Below are 18282 nucleotides of genomic sequence, written 5' to 3' on the forward strand. Positions count from 1 at the left end.
CCAGGAGTGGGGCCAGGAAGCTGGAGTCAGCCGTCTTCCTGGGGGACCCCAGCTGGTTTCGGGCTGAAGGCAAGTGTGCAGAGGGCTAAAAAGGGGTCACGTGGGGGCTGAGGTGGCTGTTACTCACCAGTGGTGCCATCGGCCGTGAGGGGGCCATACCGCTTCTTATTCGCGATTCCAAACAGAGTGAATCTGTACTTGTGGTCAGGGTCCAGTGAGGAGACAACAAATGAACGCTCAGGCCCTTCCACAGGTACCACCTGGGGCCGTCCATCCTTGTCCCTGTACTGGACCATGAAGGTGTCGAACTGGCCCTCAGGGACAGTCCAGGAGAGGTGCAGTGAGTCTGGGGTAGGGTCTGTCACCCACAGGTTTCCCAGACGGGGTGGAGTCCCTGGACGTGGGTCACTCTGAGGCACTAGGAACAGCGGGTAGAGAGAAGGGAGGGGCTTAGGTCCAAGGAGAACGAGGAAGCCAAATCCCACATGGGAATGCTGTGTGAGGCTGTGCAGGTTGTTCACTGTACAAAAGTGCATTTGCTGAGGGAGTACAAAGGGACTGAAATCCAGCCAGCACTCTGCTTGCTGAGCTGTGTGCCCTGGTGAGGAGTGGTGTCCACTTAAAGGAACGGGTGCCTTCTTCCAAACGGCATGGAAGCACTGTGTGGACTAGTGTGGCTCTGCCTCCAACCACAAACTGGAGCAGCAGGGACCTTCAGAAAGAGGGGAGCCCGGCCAGGCCCCTTCACATCTCCATAGCCAGGGAAATCTTCCCAGTACAACCTCCACTGCTTCCAAGCCTAACTACTAGCTGGCTTCTTCTCCAAGAGAGGAGAGCACAATCCTTGAAGTATTTTAATGTGGGACAGCCTCCCTCATCTATGCTGCAGGCCTCTCCTCTTCCTCCTTTGGAACTTTGATCCATGGATGGACTCCCTCACCTGCAGCACTGACCCTTCACTCCCCAGCAGCTGTGCCATCAGCATTTCAACAAGCTACTGTCACACCCCTCCCCACCCCCATTCTGTGTGCATCTCTCTCCAGCCTCCATCTTCCCTCTTTGCTCTCATTCCCAGCCCAGATTCCAGAAAGTGATGTCTACACTGATTGTAGCCACGTCCTCACCTCCACCACCCTCACGATCCAGCTTCACCCCTCCACCAGGCAGTAGCTCTCACAGAGGCCAGTGGTGGCCTTGCCAATGCTAAATCCTGTGGACACTCCGTAGCCCTTGATTCACTGTTCTGGAATCTGACAAGTCCAACCACGCCCTCCTTCCTGGAGCCCAGGACAGCACCCTCCCTGGTTCTGCGCCTCCCTGCAAGTCACTCCTCAAGCTACCCTGTGGGCCCTTCTTCCTCCGCCTCCGCTGTGAGTATAGGCTGTCCCCGGGGTTCCAGTGGCCCTGTCTCTTCCCCAACCCCACACTGCTACTCTGGCGCCTCAATTCTCCTGACCTATAAAGTAGGTATGCCTCCCAGGTGTGCTTTATGGAGTGCGATGATCCACTTTGAACATCTTGATCACAATCGACTCTCAATAAATGCACAAAAGGTATTTATGTAAGTGTCCCTTAGATGTTGATCTAAGTTTATCTAAGGCATTATTCCCCACCTCTGCTGCTCCCTGCCTCAGGGAATGGGACTGTCTCATCCAGAACCCTGGGGGCTGCCTGGTACGCCTTGCTTTCCGCCTCCCACATCCAGCCCCAGTGCCACCATCCCAACTGACCCATCGTCTTTTTTGTTGTTGTTGTTGTTGAGACAGGGTGTTGCTCTGTGCAGAGTGTGGATAGCACCCAGGCTGGAGTACAGTAGCACAATCATGGCTCACTGCAGCCTCGGTCTACTGGGCTCAAGCGATCCTCCCACCTCAGTCTCTCAAGGAGCTGGGACTACAGGCACGCACCACCACACCTGGCTAATATATTTTGTCGTAGTAGAGATGGGGGGTCTCACTATGTTGCCAGGTTGGTCTCAAACTCCTAGCCTCAAGCTATCCTCCTGCCTTGGCCTCCCAAGGTGCTGGGATTATAGGCAGGATCAACCCTGCCAACCCTTACCAGCTCTTAACTCACTTCTCCAGCTAGTCTCAGCAGCCACCGTGCTATTTGCAAGATAAATATCTAGTCATGTCACTCTCCCACTTTACCCTCAGAGGCCCTCTAGGGGCCTTCAAATGAGGCCCAAGCCCCTCAGTACAGCATAGGAAGCCCTGAGACCAGGCCCTTTGGTACCCCCACATGCCCTGTTCTCTAGCCAGAGGAAACTGTGACAGTGATTCTCTTACTGGCCATGCTCTCCCCACCTCGATCATCATGACTCTCTCAGGCTGCACTGAGCTTCTCAAACTCTGTGCCTGCCCCACCACTACTTTCCCTTCAGAATTCAGCTCATGCATCACTGCCTCCAGGAAGCCTTCCTGGAGCTCCCTCCCAAAGCAGGTTCCCAAAGCACTGAGGAAACCTCCTTCAGGGCAGTACAGAGGGCAGGGTGTTGCTGCTATCACTCACAGATCTTGGCTTCAGTCACCAGGGGACCATGCCTCTTCTTGCCAACGAACCCATACAGGACAAATTTGTACTTGCGGCCAGGATCCAGGGAGGTGATGACGGCTGAGCGCTGGGGCCCCTCCACGGGCACCACCTGGGCCTGCCCGTCCCTGTCTTTGTACTGGATCACGAAGGAGTCAAACTCGCCCTCGGGGACTGTCCAGCGCAAGAGCAAGGAGTCGGAGGTCCTGTCTGTCACCGTCAGCTCACCCAGGCGTGGTGGGCCTGAGGACTTCCCAGGCTTCTCCTCATCCTTGTCTGGAGTTTGGGAGGCAAAAGCAAAGCATAGTGGACTCAACTGCTCTCTTTTCTGTGTCTCCTTCCCTCTCCCCTGCCCACCTCACTCCATCCTTGATAGCTCCCTCCCTGGAAGACGCTATCTCCCCACTCAGTGACCAGCTCTCCTGGAAGACAGGCATTTCCCTCTCAATCTCTGCTCCTTCCCTTGTGACAGTTTATCCATTCCTCACAGGGTCTTGATCCCTCTGCACCCCAGGATCTTTGGGGGGGTTTCAGGTCCCCTCTGGGTTCTGTAGGAGAGTTTCAAGCCTCCCCACTGCAGCTTCAGAGCATTCTGAAGGCTCCTCTGCCCACCTGTGCTGCTTTCTCTCTTACCACCCTCTCTGAGCTTGACCTGGAGCTGGGGGATGAGTCAGCCACCCTGGTCCCACAGAGAGGAACAAAGAGGGGGTGTGAAAGCCAGGTACTCCAGGACCTGTCTTTCGCTGGTCCTGCAAACCTCATCCGTGTCTGAAGTCCTGATGGCTGTGGAGCCCTCTGCCCCAAGGAGCCTTCACCCCCAGCAGAAACTGGCTGATGGGACCACGGACTGCTGTCCACTGCAAACCAGGCTCTCAGGGATGAGGTGTTGGGAGCTAAGAGTCAGTGTCCAGAGGCCTTACCATGCCCACCCTGAAAGATCTACAGGGCAGGGCAGGGCAGAGGAGCAACCGAAGAGTAGGGGCAGGGGAAAGGGCAAGGAAAGCTGCAGGTGGAGGGCCAGGGACCTTCAGCCTCTCTTCTGGAATCTCTGTCCCACTCTTGGCCTTTTTACCTCTGCCTCTTTCCCCTCTCCCCACCTATCCTCATCATTGTTCTGAGATCCTCCTCGATCCATCTTCCTGCTGAACCTGCAATTCCTTTTCTCTCCTTTTCTCCTCTATCCAGCCCCAAACACCAGCTCTGCCCTTCACTGGCCCCTCAATATCCATCCTACCTCTGAAGTCCCAATAGCCCCAGTTCCTCCCCCAATCTCAGGATATTGATCTGAGCAGAGTCAAATATGTACCCATAATGCCTTGGTAGATGACAGGGTCAGAGGGCTTGCCCCCAGGAGGGACTCCACGAAGTGACAGCTCGTACGGGGCTCCAGGAGCGGGTGGAGGCACCAGAGCCTGGCGGACGTCCCCTGGCAGCACTTCCTCATGTGCCCCCGGCCCCTCGGGCACCCGCAGGCGCAGTTGGAAGTGGGCAAAGGTGTCGGGCTGGGCGGTCCAGACCACACGGAGGCGCCCTGTCTCATCTCTGCCCAGCACCCTCAACTCTCCCAGCTCCTGGGGGCGCTGCTGCAAGAGAGGAGCCTGGGCCCCTTGGGTCGTTGAGGGGCCTGAGGGAGGAGGCTCATCGGTAGTCCCCAAGAGGCCCGAGGGTGAGGACCCTGGGAAGGGGCAGGGTGAGAAAAAGAGGAGAGTCCAGTATGAGAATTAGAAAGGAATCCCCAGTCCCCAGGTTCTGCCCTCTAGCCTTTAAGAGCCGTGGGGCCCTACCCTCTTCTACTTCTGGTTCCATCACCTGGGCCTCTCCCTCCTCCCAAAGGTCAGCCAGTCCTCCAAACACCCCCATCTACCACATTCCTGAGCAGATGGGCCTGCGCTTCAGGCAGGTGATAAATAAAATAAAGCCTGCTGTCCCTCACCCCACAAGGCTTCCATGACCTCCAGCCCCTGGAGACTTCCATGTCCCTCCCCACATACATCCCCCCCACTGGGTGGTGGTCAGGTGGCTTCCATTAGTGCTGCAGTGAGAAGCCTGGAAGAAAGACAGTGGTGTTAGAGAGGGAGGATGCAAGAGGAGAGTGGGCAGTGGGAAGAGAAAGAGGGCGTGGGGGTGGACATCCAGGTCAGGTGGCATCTGGGCCCTATGGGGGAAGAAGAGGTCCACCACCCACCCCACAGCAGCCACAGGGTGCCCTTTCCCCAAGCCCAGACATCGTTCCTGTGGGAGAGACCAGCATAAAGTGAGCCAGAGGGTCTGAAAAGCCAGATCAAGAAGCAGTGGTTTCACCTCCCCGACATACAGTTGCTGCCTGATGGCACCCAGGCCACCCCCACGCAGTTCTGATGTTTCCCTTCAAGGTCAAGGCCCAATTGTGGAAAACAGTAACCACTGACCACAGTCTTGAGCCACTCTCACCACAGTGAGTCAGAACGGGAATCACTGTTTTCAATTCCCAGCCCACTCAAACTGCTCCAGTGAACCTTTGCAGGCGCCCCAACCACATCCCCTTCTATTGCCTAAAATAGCAATCCTGGAAGTGTCCCAGGAACCCCAAAGAAGGGGCTGCCTTGACCTTAGGCATCCACAGGATGGATGCCAGGACCCTGGGGGTGGGGACGTCTTCTAGGGACACTAGACTCGTGCTTTGTCCTGGGGCCCCCTGGAGCCTCGGCCAGGTAGCGCCCGAAGGTAGAAGGGTGCCAGTGGCAGCAGGAGGAACTCATGAATGCAGGCTCCAACGGCAGGTGTGGCTGGACAAGGCATGGGGTGTCCCGTGGCCCCAGCCCACGCTACCTGTGGTGGTGATGAAGGCGTAGGACTTGGAGGTCTGCCCCGCCCGCACCCCGTGGACCTCCACGTGGTAGGTGGTGCCGGGCCTGAGGTCGGGCAGGCTGACGGTGCGCGTGGTGCCCGGCACGGTCAGCTCACCGCCGGGGCCCTCTGCAGGCGGTTGAGGCCGCCAGCGCAGCACCACGCGCTCGAACTGGCCGCGGAGCCCGTCGAGAGACACGAGAAGCGCGCCATCGGCGGAACTGCCCAGCACCTCTGGCTTGGGGTGGCGGGGCGCAGCCACCCGGTCGACACCTTCAGGCGAGAGGCCGTAGATTCCCTGGTTGGAGTCCCGTTTCCTGGTGCCGGGGTCAGGGCTGGCGGTGGGGCGGGGGTGGCGGGTCAGGGGTGCGGGGGAGCCGGCGGGGGCGGCGGCCAACAGACGCCGCTGCAAGTATTCATGGATGTGGCGCGCCACCGACGTGTAAGTCTGGTTGGCCCGCAGTGGGTAGCCGTGAACCCGCAGGTGGCGCTCCAGGTCCTGCACCGTGCCGCGGAAACGGCTCAGCTCGGCCGTCAGGTTGCCCCAAGGCCGCCGTGGGGGCTGGGACAGGCTTGGCCTGGGCGAGGACTCCTCCTCCCCTTCCTCTGCGGGCCTCGAGGGCCGAGGGGGCCGTGGGGGCCGCGGGGCTGGGGCTGGCCGGGGCCGGGGCTTGGGGGGCGGGGCTGGGGGGCGCACCTCCGGGTAACTGTAGTGGCCTGGTGCTGCCAGGGGCGAAAAAGGGGAGGAGAACAGGTCAGTGGCAGCTCCCTCCGGCACTCCTCCCCGGCAGCCCCTCCCTCGATCCCTCCCACCAGAGCCAGAGGCCTCTTCCCTGTGCCCCAGCCCCACCTGGAAAGAGAACGGAGGGAAATCGGTCAGTGTCCCGGAGCCCCCCCCCCATTCCCCTCCAAGCCCACTACTGTTGGTGCCCTAGAAAGAAGAGAGAAGCCCGTGGGTGGGGCCCTGTAGCTGAAGGAGAGAAAGGGGAGTCCGGGAAGAGAACGTGAGCTACAGCGAGGTGGGTGTCCCCCTGTCACAGGAAAAGAAAAATATCCAGGTATCTGTTAAGAAACCTCGAGGTTTAGTGGAAAATCACTGCTGTGAGACCCACCTCCCAGCAATTCCAATCCTAAAGTCAACAGGACTGATGATCTCTAATCTGCCTAATTCCAGTCCCACAAGATCTATCAGCAAAAGGCTTGTCCCTGTAACTAAATTTAAATAAGAACCTCCCTTAACTGACTGGATCAGGCAGCATCTCCTATTCACTTCTCTCCCTGGGGCGGTTCCTTTCACAGGCTAACCTGCAACCTTCTTACAGGACTCCCGGCATCTGAGGGCTCTGTCTCTCCAGTGGCCTCAGGACAGAGCAAGGCCCCCAGCAGGTGCCTCGAGACTGCCACACACCTGCCAGATGCATTCAGAGGAGCCTGTGAGCCCTGAGCCTGGGCTCCTGAGGAGGAGGATCCAAGGCTGGGAAACCAGGGCCCTTCCCTAATCTCTGGCCAGCCATACCTGTGTTGGCCCTGACGGAAGCTGGGTAGCTGACTGCCCGGCCCCGCTCCGCTGTGACAGTCACCACATATTCCACGCCTGGCATCAGGTCAGTCAGCAGCGTCCCGTCTGCTTCAGGGGGCACTTCCAGCCGCACCCTCTGGTTGCCGGCACTGACGTAGGACACCACAAATCGGTCTACCTCGGCCTGGGGACGCAGCCAGCCAAGCTCCAGTGTTGTCGGCGTCACAGCCACCACTCGGAGGTCCTGGGGCCCATCGATCACTAGCCAGGTTAAAGAGAAGGAGGGCTCAGGCGGATGTCTGGTTCTTCAGTCATCATCTTTCCTTCCAAGAGCCTAGACCCCATCCAGTCCCTTCCCTCTGCCCTCCCGGGGGGCAGATTCCCTCTCCAGTCAAGATCTCTACTCAGGATACCCCTCCCCACAGCCCCAGCGCTCACTGGTGGTGATGGTCTTGGAGGCAGGAGGGCCCCAGCTGGTCCCTCGAAGGGCTCGGACAGTGACCTGGTACTCCTGTCCAGGGGCCAGTCCTCTCTGGTCATAGGCTGAGGCAGAGCTTGGAACCCGTGCTGTGAATGGGGGGCTCGCCCCCTCTGTCTGTGAGAGACAGCACCAGGTGGCTTAGGGGCTGGCATTCTCGCCTCTGCTGCTCAATCCCCCTTATCTCTTCTTTCTCCAGTTCTCAGTGTCAACATGGGACTGTGTGGAACTTGACCCTGTACAAGCTGGGGAGCAAACATGCCGAGTGCGCTAACTCCTTGTGAGCCACTGTTCTAGGTGATGTACATACATGAACTCACTTACAACCCTACAAAACAGGTCCTATTAGTCCCATTTTACAGATAAGGAAACTGAGACACAGAAGGACAAGTATCTTGCCAAGGTCACCAACACCAAGAAAACAGCAAGGATTTAGGCCCTGGCAGTGTGATCCCAGAGACCCCTCTCGTGGGCACCCCCTGCTCATCTGCCAGAGTCCCCTCTCATGGGCACCACGTGTTCATCTGCCAGAATTCCACCCAACATGCACTAGGACTCTCCCTCCGGCTTTGCCCTGGCAACTCTGACTACCTGGGCATGAGAGGCTTCTCCTAAGCTCAGTCCTGTCAGAACAAATGCAGTCGATCAAGGATGCCCTTCAAGCTGCACTTTCTCCTTAAGGGGGCTGCCTCACCCTCTGAACCTGCCGGCAGATGCCTGCTCATGGCTATGTAATAGGAGTGGGACTCACATCACCACCTTTCCCTTGAGGGACTTTTCTTGTCTCTTCACCCGGGTTGTAGGCTCCTCAAAACAAGACCCACCCGCTCAAAGTTCCACAAATATGTTTCCTGATTGTTGATTTTGTACCTGGCATCATGCTGGGCATTGGAGACACAAAAATAAAATATATGGTCCCTGTCCTCAGGTAGCTCAGACTCTAGTAGCTAAACGTATGGCCACATCTTGACTATATGAAATACTAAAACAATCTCTATGCTTAGGAAATGCTTGTGAGAAAACAACACTCCTACAAGGGTACATTTAAGGAATTATGATTATGTGTGGTGGCCCCAAAGGAAATCTACTGGACCCTGCTCCAGGCAGGGTCTCCTGGAGTGCCCACCGCTGGGAAACAGGAGGAACTGGACATCTGTGAGCATTCTAACAGCCCCACATTTTGCCGTGCTGTCCAGCTAGGACAGCCGCTAAGGACGCTCTGTTCTGCCTAGCTATGTTGGCCGTGATGGGGACACCTCCATTCAGCCAAGTAGGATTGGAAATTTCAAAAGGTACTCTCCTAAACCAAGAGAGCTGTGGGGAAATCAACATAGTAAATACCAAAGTATAAAACCAGATGAGAAGGCCACGTAGAGATTTCTGGGTTGAGGATGAAGTAAAGCTCTGTCAGTTTTCTGGGCTGAAAAGGTTTCCTGGGCACACAGGACCTCCAGCCCTCTCCTATTCATCCTGCCCTAGAATACCCCAGCTAGGAAGCCTTGGGTTGGCCTCAACTCAAGACCCATGAAATCCTTACCGTTCCCAGAATTTATTTGTTCATTTTCTCTCTGTGTGTGTGTCTCTTTCTCTTTATCCACACCCACCCCATCCCTGCCGCTGCAACACACACACACCTTGGATGCTCCCTGATGATATCTGGTTCTTTCAGTGAGGCAAGCCTATCCCCAGAGTTCTTCTCTCACAAGAGCAACATATATATATATCTCCTTTAGATACTTCTTGGTTCCTCCTGAGATCCATCTGGGAACAGTCCCCTAAAAGCCCATCAACCTAACCCATGTCTCCCACATCTCCTAGCACCATCTTGCTGGTCTGAAGCAGGCTTTCTTTTTTCTTTTTTTTTTTTTTTTTTTTTTTTTTTTTTTTTTGACAGGGAGTTTCACTCCTGTTGCCCAGGCTGGAGTGCAATGGTGTGATCTCAGCTCATTGCGAGTTCTGCCTCCCGGGTTCAAGCGATTCTCTTGCCTCAGCCTCCCGAGTAGTGGGATTACAGGCATGCACCACCACATCTAGCTAATTTTGTATTTTTAGTAGAGATGGGGTTTCTCCATGTTGGTCAGGCTGGTCTCGAACTCCTGACCTCAGGCAATCCACCCACCTTGGCCTCCCAAAGTGCTGGGATTATAGGCATGAGTCACCACACCTGGCCCTGAAGCAGCATCAAACAGATGCTGGCAGCTGGCTCTGCCCCTTGGTGAAGCTTGGATGCCTCACTGATTTTTTTTTTTTTTTTTTTTTGAGATGGAGTTTCGCTCTTGTTGCCCAGACTGGAGTGCAATGGCGCGAGCTCAGCTCACTGCAACCTCTGCCTCCCAGATTCAAGGGATTCTCTTGCCTCAGCCTCCCAAGTAGCTGGATTACAGGCATGTACCACCATGCCCGGCTAATTTTGTATTTTTAGTAGAGATGGGGTTTCATTGTGTTGGTCAGGCTGTTCTCAAACTCTTGACCTCAGGTGATCCACCCACCTTGGCCTCCCAAAGTGCTGGGATTACAGGCATGAGCCACTGCACCTGGCCTGCTTCACTGATTTTGTTCTTGGGACGTCTTAGACCTTATCCCAATATTAACCTCGTGGCTCCAGATGAAGAACTCTACCTTGGCTGGTCCTTGGAGCTTATCTCACCCTCATCGCTGTTTTTAGACTAGACCCAAGCAAAAACTTCTCTGAGGCTGCAAGGTTTTGAGTCCCAGTGAACACTCAGCCTAGCCTTGGTTTCCAGGCTGCAGGACACACCCAGACAAGGAATATCTGAACCTTTCTCTCATTCAGGAACTCATCTCCCTCGGTTTCCCCATGCTTTCTCTCACATTCATAGTGGGGCTAGCACTTTGCGAAATAGCAACATTCCTTCACTTAGTGGGCCTCAGGCTGGAGGGGCATCAGAATCACCTGGAGGGCTTGTTGCAATACAGGTTACTGGGCTCTGTGCCCAGACTTTTTGACTCAGTAGATCTGGGGAGGGGAGTCTGACAATCTGCCTGCCTAACATACTCCCAGGTGATGCTGATGCTGCAGGTCCAGGGAACCCACTTTGAGAACCACTGAGTCACAGTAACAATGCCACATATGCAGGGAGAGGAGAAACCTCCTCCTTCTGCATTCTGAAAAATAATTTCAATAACTAGGTGTGTCCCTTGATCTGGAATAGCAGAGTTTGGGCTTTGAGAGAGAAGTACTTCTGGGAAGAGAGAAGGGAAGAGGTAGAGATAGGCTTCTAGGATGACAGCAGCAGCCAGAGGACAGACAACTACTGAATATACTCTGTGCCCACAGAAATGGACAGAGGGTAGCTGGGCGTTGTGGCAGGTGTCTGTAATCCCAGCTACTCAGGAGGCTGAGGCAGGAGAATCGTTTGAACCTGGGAAGCGGAGGCTGCAGTGAGCCGAGATTGCTCCACAGCACTCCAGCCTGAGCAATAAGAGCGAAACTCCATCTCAAAAAAAGAAAAGAAAAGAAAAGAAATAGACAGATGGCACTTGCCAAGGCAGAAGGTACGATACCAGGGGCCAGCTACAGAGAGCAGAAAGCATGGTCTGAGGGCCGGTAGCCCAGGCCCAAGAGGAGTGTCTGGGGACCAATTTTACAGGAGTGCCTTCCACACCCAGGCTCAGAGAAGACCCAGAATGTGACAGACGCCCATACCGAGAGCAGAATGGATGAACTAAGAACATGGCCGAGCCTGGCACAGGCCAACTTGGCACCGCCACCCTGGCTCTGAGTGAGGGAGAAAGCCTAGGGCTTCAACTGGAAAGCGGCACCCTTGACAACATCAAGGATGGGTTTGTGTTTATTTACTCAGAGCAGGAGACAACTGCTGCCCTAAAAGCTCCTCTTATCTCAAGTGTTTATTTTAATTCTTCTTTCCCTGAAGTTTCTTAGGAAACTTCCTTTTCAAAGTCCCACCCTTTCAAGATTAGAGCTATGTAAATAATATACACAGAGAAGAAGAGAGTGGGAGAAACACTTGAAAATGTTAGCAGTGCTTGTTTTAGTGAGGAGCAGCCAGGAATTGTTTTTCTTTTCTCTAGTTGCCAAATTCTTGTCTCGTGATTAAAGTATTTTTATAATAACAACAACAAAAAAAAGATGTTTAAACAGAAGAAAAAATTCAAGCTATCTTGGTTGCGCCACAAACTTGAGATTTCTGCTTCCGCTTTGGCTGGAGAGTGAGGACAGGCAGAACGTGGTAGGGGGCTGGCCCGAGGAGCATAATGACAAGACAAAGCAAAGTGGAGTGAGGATGACAGTTCCTCTGAGCTGTCCCCTTCTGTCCTAGTGCCTTCTGAGGCCTTAGGCCCCGGGAGTTGTTTATTTTTACAGAGTCCTGGCTAAGCTGATGAAGATGAGGGTGACATGGCCCACACCCCATGGCATTTGTGGGATGATGCAGGAAAACATGAGTTGGATGGTAGAAATGTCAGAAGATTTGGAGCTAGGGAAATGACCATATCTTAAAAGCCCAATCTGCATAAACAGAGGTCCCAAATGAGTGACTACAAGGCTTTGTCCTTAGGGTATTCCCTCTAATGTTTTAAGAGCAAGATGGATGGCTGGGTGTGGTGGCTCATGCCTGTAATCCCAGCACTTTGGGAGGCTGAGGCGGGCAGATCACTTGAGCTCAGGAGTTCAGGACCAGCCTGGGCATGCAACATGGAGAAACCCCGTCTCTACTAAAAATACAAACATTAGTAAGCTAAGGTGGTGCACACGTGTAGTCCCAGCTACTTGGGAGGCTGAGGTAAGAGGATGACCTAAGCCTGGGATGCAGAGGTTGCAGTGAGCTGAGATGGCACCACTGCACTCGAGCCTGGGCCACAAAGCGAGACTCTGTCTCAAGGAAAAAAAAAAAAAAAAAAAAAAAAAGAGCAAGTTGGAGGGAGACAGAGAAAAAACTGGTTTGCATGTGCTGATGACAAGGAGGTGGGAGATGAAGTTCACAGACTCAAAATTGTTGCAACAGCCTAGACAGCTTGGCCCAAACCAAAAAAGATAACATTGAACAGGGCCAAATGCAAAGGCCTATATTTAGGTGAAAAAAAAGAAGTGTATATAGTTGAATGTTGTCTTCTTTCCTTCCATCTTTTTTCCCTGCTTTTTCTAAGTTTTTTCTAAGTTTTCTGCACTGGGCCTGTATTACTTTTATAATTAAAAGTTACTTTAAAAACCATATATGACCAAAACAGCTACCCGCTTGTGTGACTACAAGTTAATATATGCCAACTCTGAGAAAAGTGTCCGTAAATCCAGAGTAAGCCAGTGGGCCCCTCTCTGCCCCCAAAGGGGGCACATGAAAAAAGCAAGAGTCACAGGAAGGTAAAGTATTCAGAGAACAAAGACTTAGGGAAAAGGGGTGAAGAAACTGGGGGGTTTTGCCTGAGGAATGGAGACACCAGGCTGGTGTCTGCAAATACCTGAAGGCCTGTGGTGTAGGACACAGGGAAAGCAAAAAACATTCCAGCTGCTGATGACTACCCAGCTAGGGCCAACGGACAGGTGCTAGAATGGGGGCAGACGGATTCCGCAACAACCACAACAACTAACAGTGATGACCAACAATGGACTGGGCAGCCTCAGGAAGTATTGAGCTCTCTGTTACCAAGTGTTCCAACTGTGTGGAACCAATGCTTGCTGGAGATGCTGCAGAGGCCTCAGTGCCCAGTGTCAAGCAGGCTGAGAAAGCCTTTACAGCAGCTTCAGGAACCCAGCCATCTGGACTCAACCAATGATTACCTGGAACTTCCTCCAGGAGGTGAGCCCTGCCCGCCCCCCACCCCGCCCATCCTGCTCACTCAGTCCCCTCCTGGAGCTTGGCATCTTTCTCACCGTGGGGATGAATTGAATTTCATAGGCATCCACAGGGCCAGGAGCCGGGGTCCACTCTGTCCGAACTGTTGTCTCCTCCAAGAGATGCATCCTCATGCCCTCAATGGCTGGCACCTCTGCCCAAGAGAATGGGGTAGGAAAAGCTGGTTAGCACAAGGCAACCACCCCCACCCACAGCCCCTTTTACTCAGGGACATCCAAGAGGCCCATCCCAACTCCCACTCCTCTCTGCTAGTGGAGAATAGCTGACAGAGGGCTGAACGGGGCTTGGCCGTCTTCACCTTCTCTTCATCAGGAGCACAGAATCTCCCTAAATCCAACTAAATGGGCCCCAACCTGCTCCTCAGAGATCTGAAAGCCAGTCCTGCCCACTGGTGAGCCCCGCCCCTGTGGTTCTGCTGCCCCTGGTGGACACTGGCTCCTCGGAATGACATGCCCTCCCTCCACTCTTCCTCAGGCTCAGATCTTCCCCATGGCTTCTGTTCACAGAATCACAGTCCCAGAGCACACTGGGGAAGGCTCACCTTCCCCGCAGTCTTCGCCAGCATACCCATCTTTGCAGATACAGCTGCCATCGTGACACTCTCCTCGGCCACGGCAGTCCCCTGGGCATGTCTGGATGGCACAGTCAGGGCCTCGGAAGCCCTCTACACACACACACTGGCCTGCCTGGCACAGTTCCCGGGGCCCGCAGCCTCCAGGGCAGGCGCTGGCTGGAGGCTCTTCCTGCCCACAGTCCTCACCGCCATAGCCCACGTGGCACATGCACACTCCCTGCACACAGCGCCCACGTCCCCGGCAGTCAGCTGGGCACATGCGGGTGGCACAGGTGGGGCCAGTGTAGCCTGGGTCGCACAGGCAGCGCCCCTCCTCACAGCGGCCCCGCCCATGGCAGTTGGAGGGGCAGGTGCGGATGCTGCAGTCCTCACCCACGTAGGCTTCCCAACAGATGCACACACCGTCCTGGCACACGCCGTGCTGGCTGCAGTCATTCGGGCACCGCCTCACACTGCAATCCTCACCAGAGTAGCCGTCCTCGCACACACAGCGCCCATCTATGCACTGGCCGCGGCCTCGGCAGCCCCCGGGGCAGCTGCGCGTGCTGCAGTCTTCCCCTGAGTAGCCTGCGTCACACACGCACACGCCATCCTCGCAACTGCCGTGCCCACGGCAGTCCCCGGGACAGCGACGGCTCCCACAGTCCTCACCGGTGAAGCCCGGGTTACACACGCAGCGGCCATCCACGCAGCGCCCGCGCCCGCGACAGTCGCCAGGACAGGCGCGCGTGCCACAGTCCCGGCCTGTGTAGCCTGGCCAACACACGCAGCGGCCACTCTCACAGCGGCCCCGGCCACGACAGTCTCCAGGACAGCTGCGCACACCGCAGTCCTCGCCGCTGTAGCCCGCGTTGCAAACACATACGCCGTTCTCGCAGCGCCCGCGACCTCTACAGTCGCGTGGGCAGGCGCGCGAGCCGCAGTCGAGTCCAGTGTACCCTGGCCAGCACACGCAGCGGCCGTCCTCACAGCGGCCCCTTTGGTTGCAGTCGCCAGGGCAGCTGCGCACGCCGCAATCGTCCCCGCTGTAGCCCGTGTCGCAAATGCATTCGCCGTCCTCGCAGCGCCCGCGGCCCCGGCAGTCCCTCGGACATGTCCGCGTGCTGCAGTCCTCGCCTGTGTACCCGGGCCAGCACACGCAGCGGCCGTCCACGCAGCGCCCGCCCTCACCACAGTCCCAGCGGCAGCTCCGCGTACCACAGTCCTCGCCAGTGTAGCCGGGGTCACACACGCAGCGCCCGTCCTCGCAGCGTCCCCTCTGGCTGCAGCCTCGAGGGCAGCTCCTCACCCCACAGTCCTCGCCAGTGTAGCCAGGGTTGCACACGCAGCGCCCATTCTCACAGCGCCCCCTCTGACTGCAACCGCGAGGGCAGCTCCTCATGCCACAGTCCTCACCAGTGTAGCCTGGATCACACACGCAGCGCCCATCCTCACATCGTCCCCTCTGGCTGCAACCCCGAGGGCAGGAGCGCTGGCTGCAGTCGGGGCCTGAGAAACCTGCCCGGCACACGCACACGCCCTGCACGCAGCGCCCACGGCCTTGGCAGTCCCCGGGACAGGATGGCCAGCCACAGCTGGGGCCAGTGTAGCCGGGAAAGCACACGCAACGACCGCGGACACAGCGACCCTGATCATTGCAGTCATCTGGGCAGGACCCCGAGGTTGAGGGTGGGGAGGAGGGAGGAATCTCAGCATCTGTGGGGTCTGAGCAGGTGGGCCCACCCCAGCCTGGCTCACAGGAACAGGTGCAGCGGCTCAGATCAAACACACCATGGAGACTGCAGAGGGTCCGCACATCTGTCTGACCTGGAGTATGAGGGAGAGGCAGGTCTCAGTCTCTCTCCTGGGAGAGAGGCTGAACCTATATAGTGCTCCTATGTGCAGGTCCCCTAGCCAGGCCAGCCTCATCTCATGAGGCCATGTCTGCTTCCAGTTGCTAATACGTGTAATGTATGCAGCCTCTCAGGGCCCTCGCATATGCTTTAGGTGACATGTAGTCCAGCTCTGCTCTCCAAGTTGTGTTCTGGGCTGCATCCACACCCCTAAGGGTGCGGCAGGAGTGCCTTCTTCTAATTCATACGGATCTTTATGGACTAGCAATGCCCACCCCACCCTAACACACCTCTCCACCCTCTTCTGTGATGACCTGCTCACCTGTGCCAGCCTGGGCAGCAGTAGGACAACATCCCCCAGTGCACTGTTCCTTGAGCCCCTTCACCAACTCCTCCAGGATCTCTAGCCGGACCCTTAGGGCCTGCACCTCTGAAGCAGGGACTGGGGGCTCAGTGCCTGGGGGACAACCACAGCCAGTGGAAGGGGGCAGGTTAATGCGGTGGGTGAATACCACCTGCTTCTCCCCTCCTTCCACTGTGTGCTCATAAAGCTGAGAAGAGGGCCTTCCCCCTCCTGCCCCCACCGTGCGGCCCCCTGGCTGGGGAGGGGGCCGGGGGGCTGGCAGTGTCACATTGGACCGCGAAGAGAAGGGGCCTGCTCTGACTGTGCCCAGTAGCACCAGGAGAGCCAGGCTGGAGGTTAGAGCATACTGGGCTGGCATCATTCAGGAGGCTGCAGGGAGAAAGGGCAGGTATGAGAGCAGCTTCAAAAAGAAGGAGACAAAATGAATCCTCCAGCACATACCCACAGTCCCACCACCCACAAGTAATCTACCCAACTCACATGCATGTAAAAATTCACATTCAGCCCAACCCTAAAGGATACCCTCCCTGGGCAAGTCTGTTCTCTACCTCTCTGATATCATTTAGTTACCCTGCTCCTCACCCCCTTTTCTACTGTGTTCCCCTACGCTGGTTTTTTTTTGTTGTTGTTTGTTGTTTTTTTGTTTGTTTTGTTTTGTTTTTGAGATGGAGTTTCACTCTTGTGCCCAGGCTGGAGTGCAATGGTGCAATCTCAGCTCACCGCAACCTCCGCCTCCCAGGTCTGAGTGATTCTCCTGCCTCAGCCTCCTGAGTAGCTGGGATTACAGAGATGCCCCACCATGTCCGGCTAATTTTGTACTTTTAGTAGAGAGGGGGTTTCTTCATGTTGGTCAGGTTGGTCTCGAACTCCTAACCTCAGGTGATCTGCTCACCTCAGCCTCCCAAAGTGCTGGGATTACAGGCGTGAGCCACCGTGCCTGGCCCTATACTGGTCTTTTGTTTTTCCCACAAGCACTACAAGCTCTCACCACTCCAAGGGCCTTTGCATCGTGTGTTCCCTATGTCTGGGATGCTCTTCACTCTGCTCTTAAAGTCTGGCTCCATCTTCAAATCTTAACTCCCAATTAGGACATTCTTCCATTACTCTCTATCACAATATCCTGTTCCTGCTCTTCATGGCATTTACTGCTGCCTGAGTTATCTGTTTACTTATTTATTACCTTTCTCTCAATACTAGAATGGGAGCTCCATGAGAACAAGGACCTCATCTATCCCAGAACTGCTGTATACTTGTGTCTGGCACATAAATGTTCTGACACATTAATGTTGAATGAATTAGCGGATGAGTACCTAGGGCCAATCCTTCCCCAAACACCTGGATCCCAGCTCCTACTGTCTTCTAAGAAACCTTAAAATGTAGATTATCTTCTCTCTCTCTCACTTTTTTTTTTTTTTTTTTTTTTTAGACAGAATCTTACTCTGTTGCCTAGGCTGGAATGCAGTGGTATGATCTTGGCTCACTGCAACCTCTGCCTCCTAGCTCAAGTGATTTTCCTGCCTCGGCCTCCCAAGTAGCTGGGATTATAGGTGCCTGCCACCATGCCCCACTAATTTTTGTATTTTTAGTAGAAATGAGGTTTCATTATGTGGGCAGGCTGGTCTCAAACTCCCGACCACAAGTGATCTGCCCGCCTCGACATCCCAAAGTGCTGGGATTACAGGCATAAGCCACCACGTGACCTCGTTCTCTTTTTAATATTGAGACAGGATCTTGCTCAACCCCCCTGGTTAAGGCTGGACTTGAACTCCTGGGCTCAAGCATCCTCCCACCTCAGCCTCCCAGGTAGCTGGGATTAAAAGCATGAGCCACCACGCCTGACTTCTCTCTCTTTTTTATTCAACTCCTCACTCTCAACTGGATCCTTGCTCAAATATCTCTGATTGAAAACAAAACAAACAAACCAAAAAAACCCTCTTCCTCAGGACTTACATGATCAAATATCAAGACTTATTTTAAAGGTGCAAGGATAGACAGATGAAACAGAAGAGGGCCCAGAAACAGGCCCACACATATGTGGTCACCTAATTAATGGCAAAAGTGCCCCTGCAGTTAAGAGGAGAAAGGATGGTCTTTTTAGTTACTGGTGCTGGATCAATCCAATACCCCTAAGTAAAAAAAAAAAAAAAAAAACAAAAAAAACAGTCATTCTCCACCTTATGTCTGATATACCGAAATAATTTGAGATGAACCCAGGACCTAAATATGAAAAGTAAGGCAATATCTTTCATAGCAATATCTTACAGAAGAAAGAATTTCTGACCTTGGAGTAAGCAAGATTTCTTTCTTTTTTTTTTTTTTTTAAGAC

At 54.8% G+C, this 18282-nt stretch overlaps 1 protein-coding gene and 1 long non-coding RNA gene across 2 annotated transcripts in view; one reads left to right on the plus strand and one right to left on the minus strand.

The window, feature by feature from the left end:
* LOC126953208 (tenascin-X-like) overlaps positions 1 to 18282 on the minus strand; it is a 69012-nt gene that overhangs the window by 41187 nt on the left and 9543 nt on the right. The window contains 9 exon segments of the mRNA XM_050788581.1: positions 128 to 418; positions 2512 to 2808; positions 3839 to 4207; positions 5341 to 6081; positions 6875 to 7138; positions 7316 to 7472; positions 13204 to 13319; positions 13728 to 15566; positions 15915 to 16325. Of these exon segments, the coding sequence (XP_050644538.1) occupies positions 128 to 418; positions 2512 to 2808; positions 3839 to 4207; positions 5341 to 6081; positions 6875 to 7138; positions 7316 to 7472; positions 13204 to 13319; positions 13728 to 15566; positions 15915 to 16317 (4477 nt within the window). The 5' untranslated portion in view covers positions 16318 to 16325.
* Positions 6875 to 8278, plus strand: LOC126953236 (uncharacterized). The gene is made up of 2 exons (XR_007725156.1): positions 6875 to 6962; positions 7555 to 8278. It is a non-coding gene; the product is annotated as an uncharacterized LOC126953236 (long non-coding RNA).

Source organism: Macaca thibetana, chromosome 4 (assembly GCF_024542745.1).
Source record: "Macaca thibetana thibetana isolate TM-01 chromosome 4, ASM2454274v1, whole genome shotgun sequence".
Lineage (NCBI taxonomy): Eukaryota > Metazoa > Chordata > Mammalia > Primates > Cercopithecidae > Macaca > Macaca thibetana.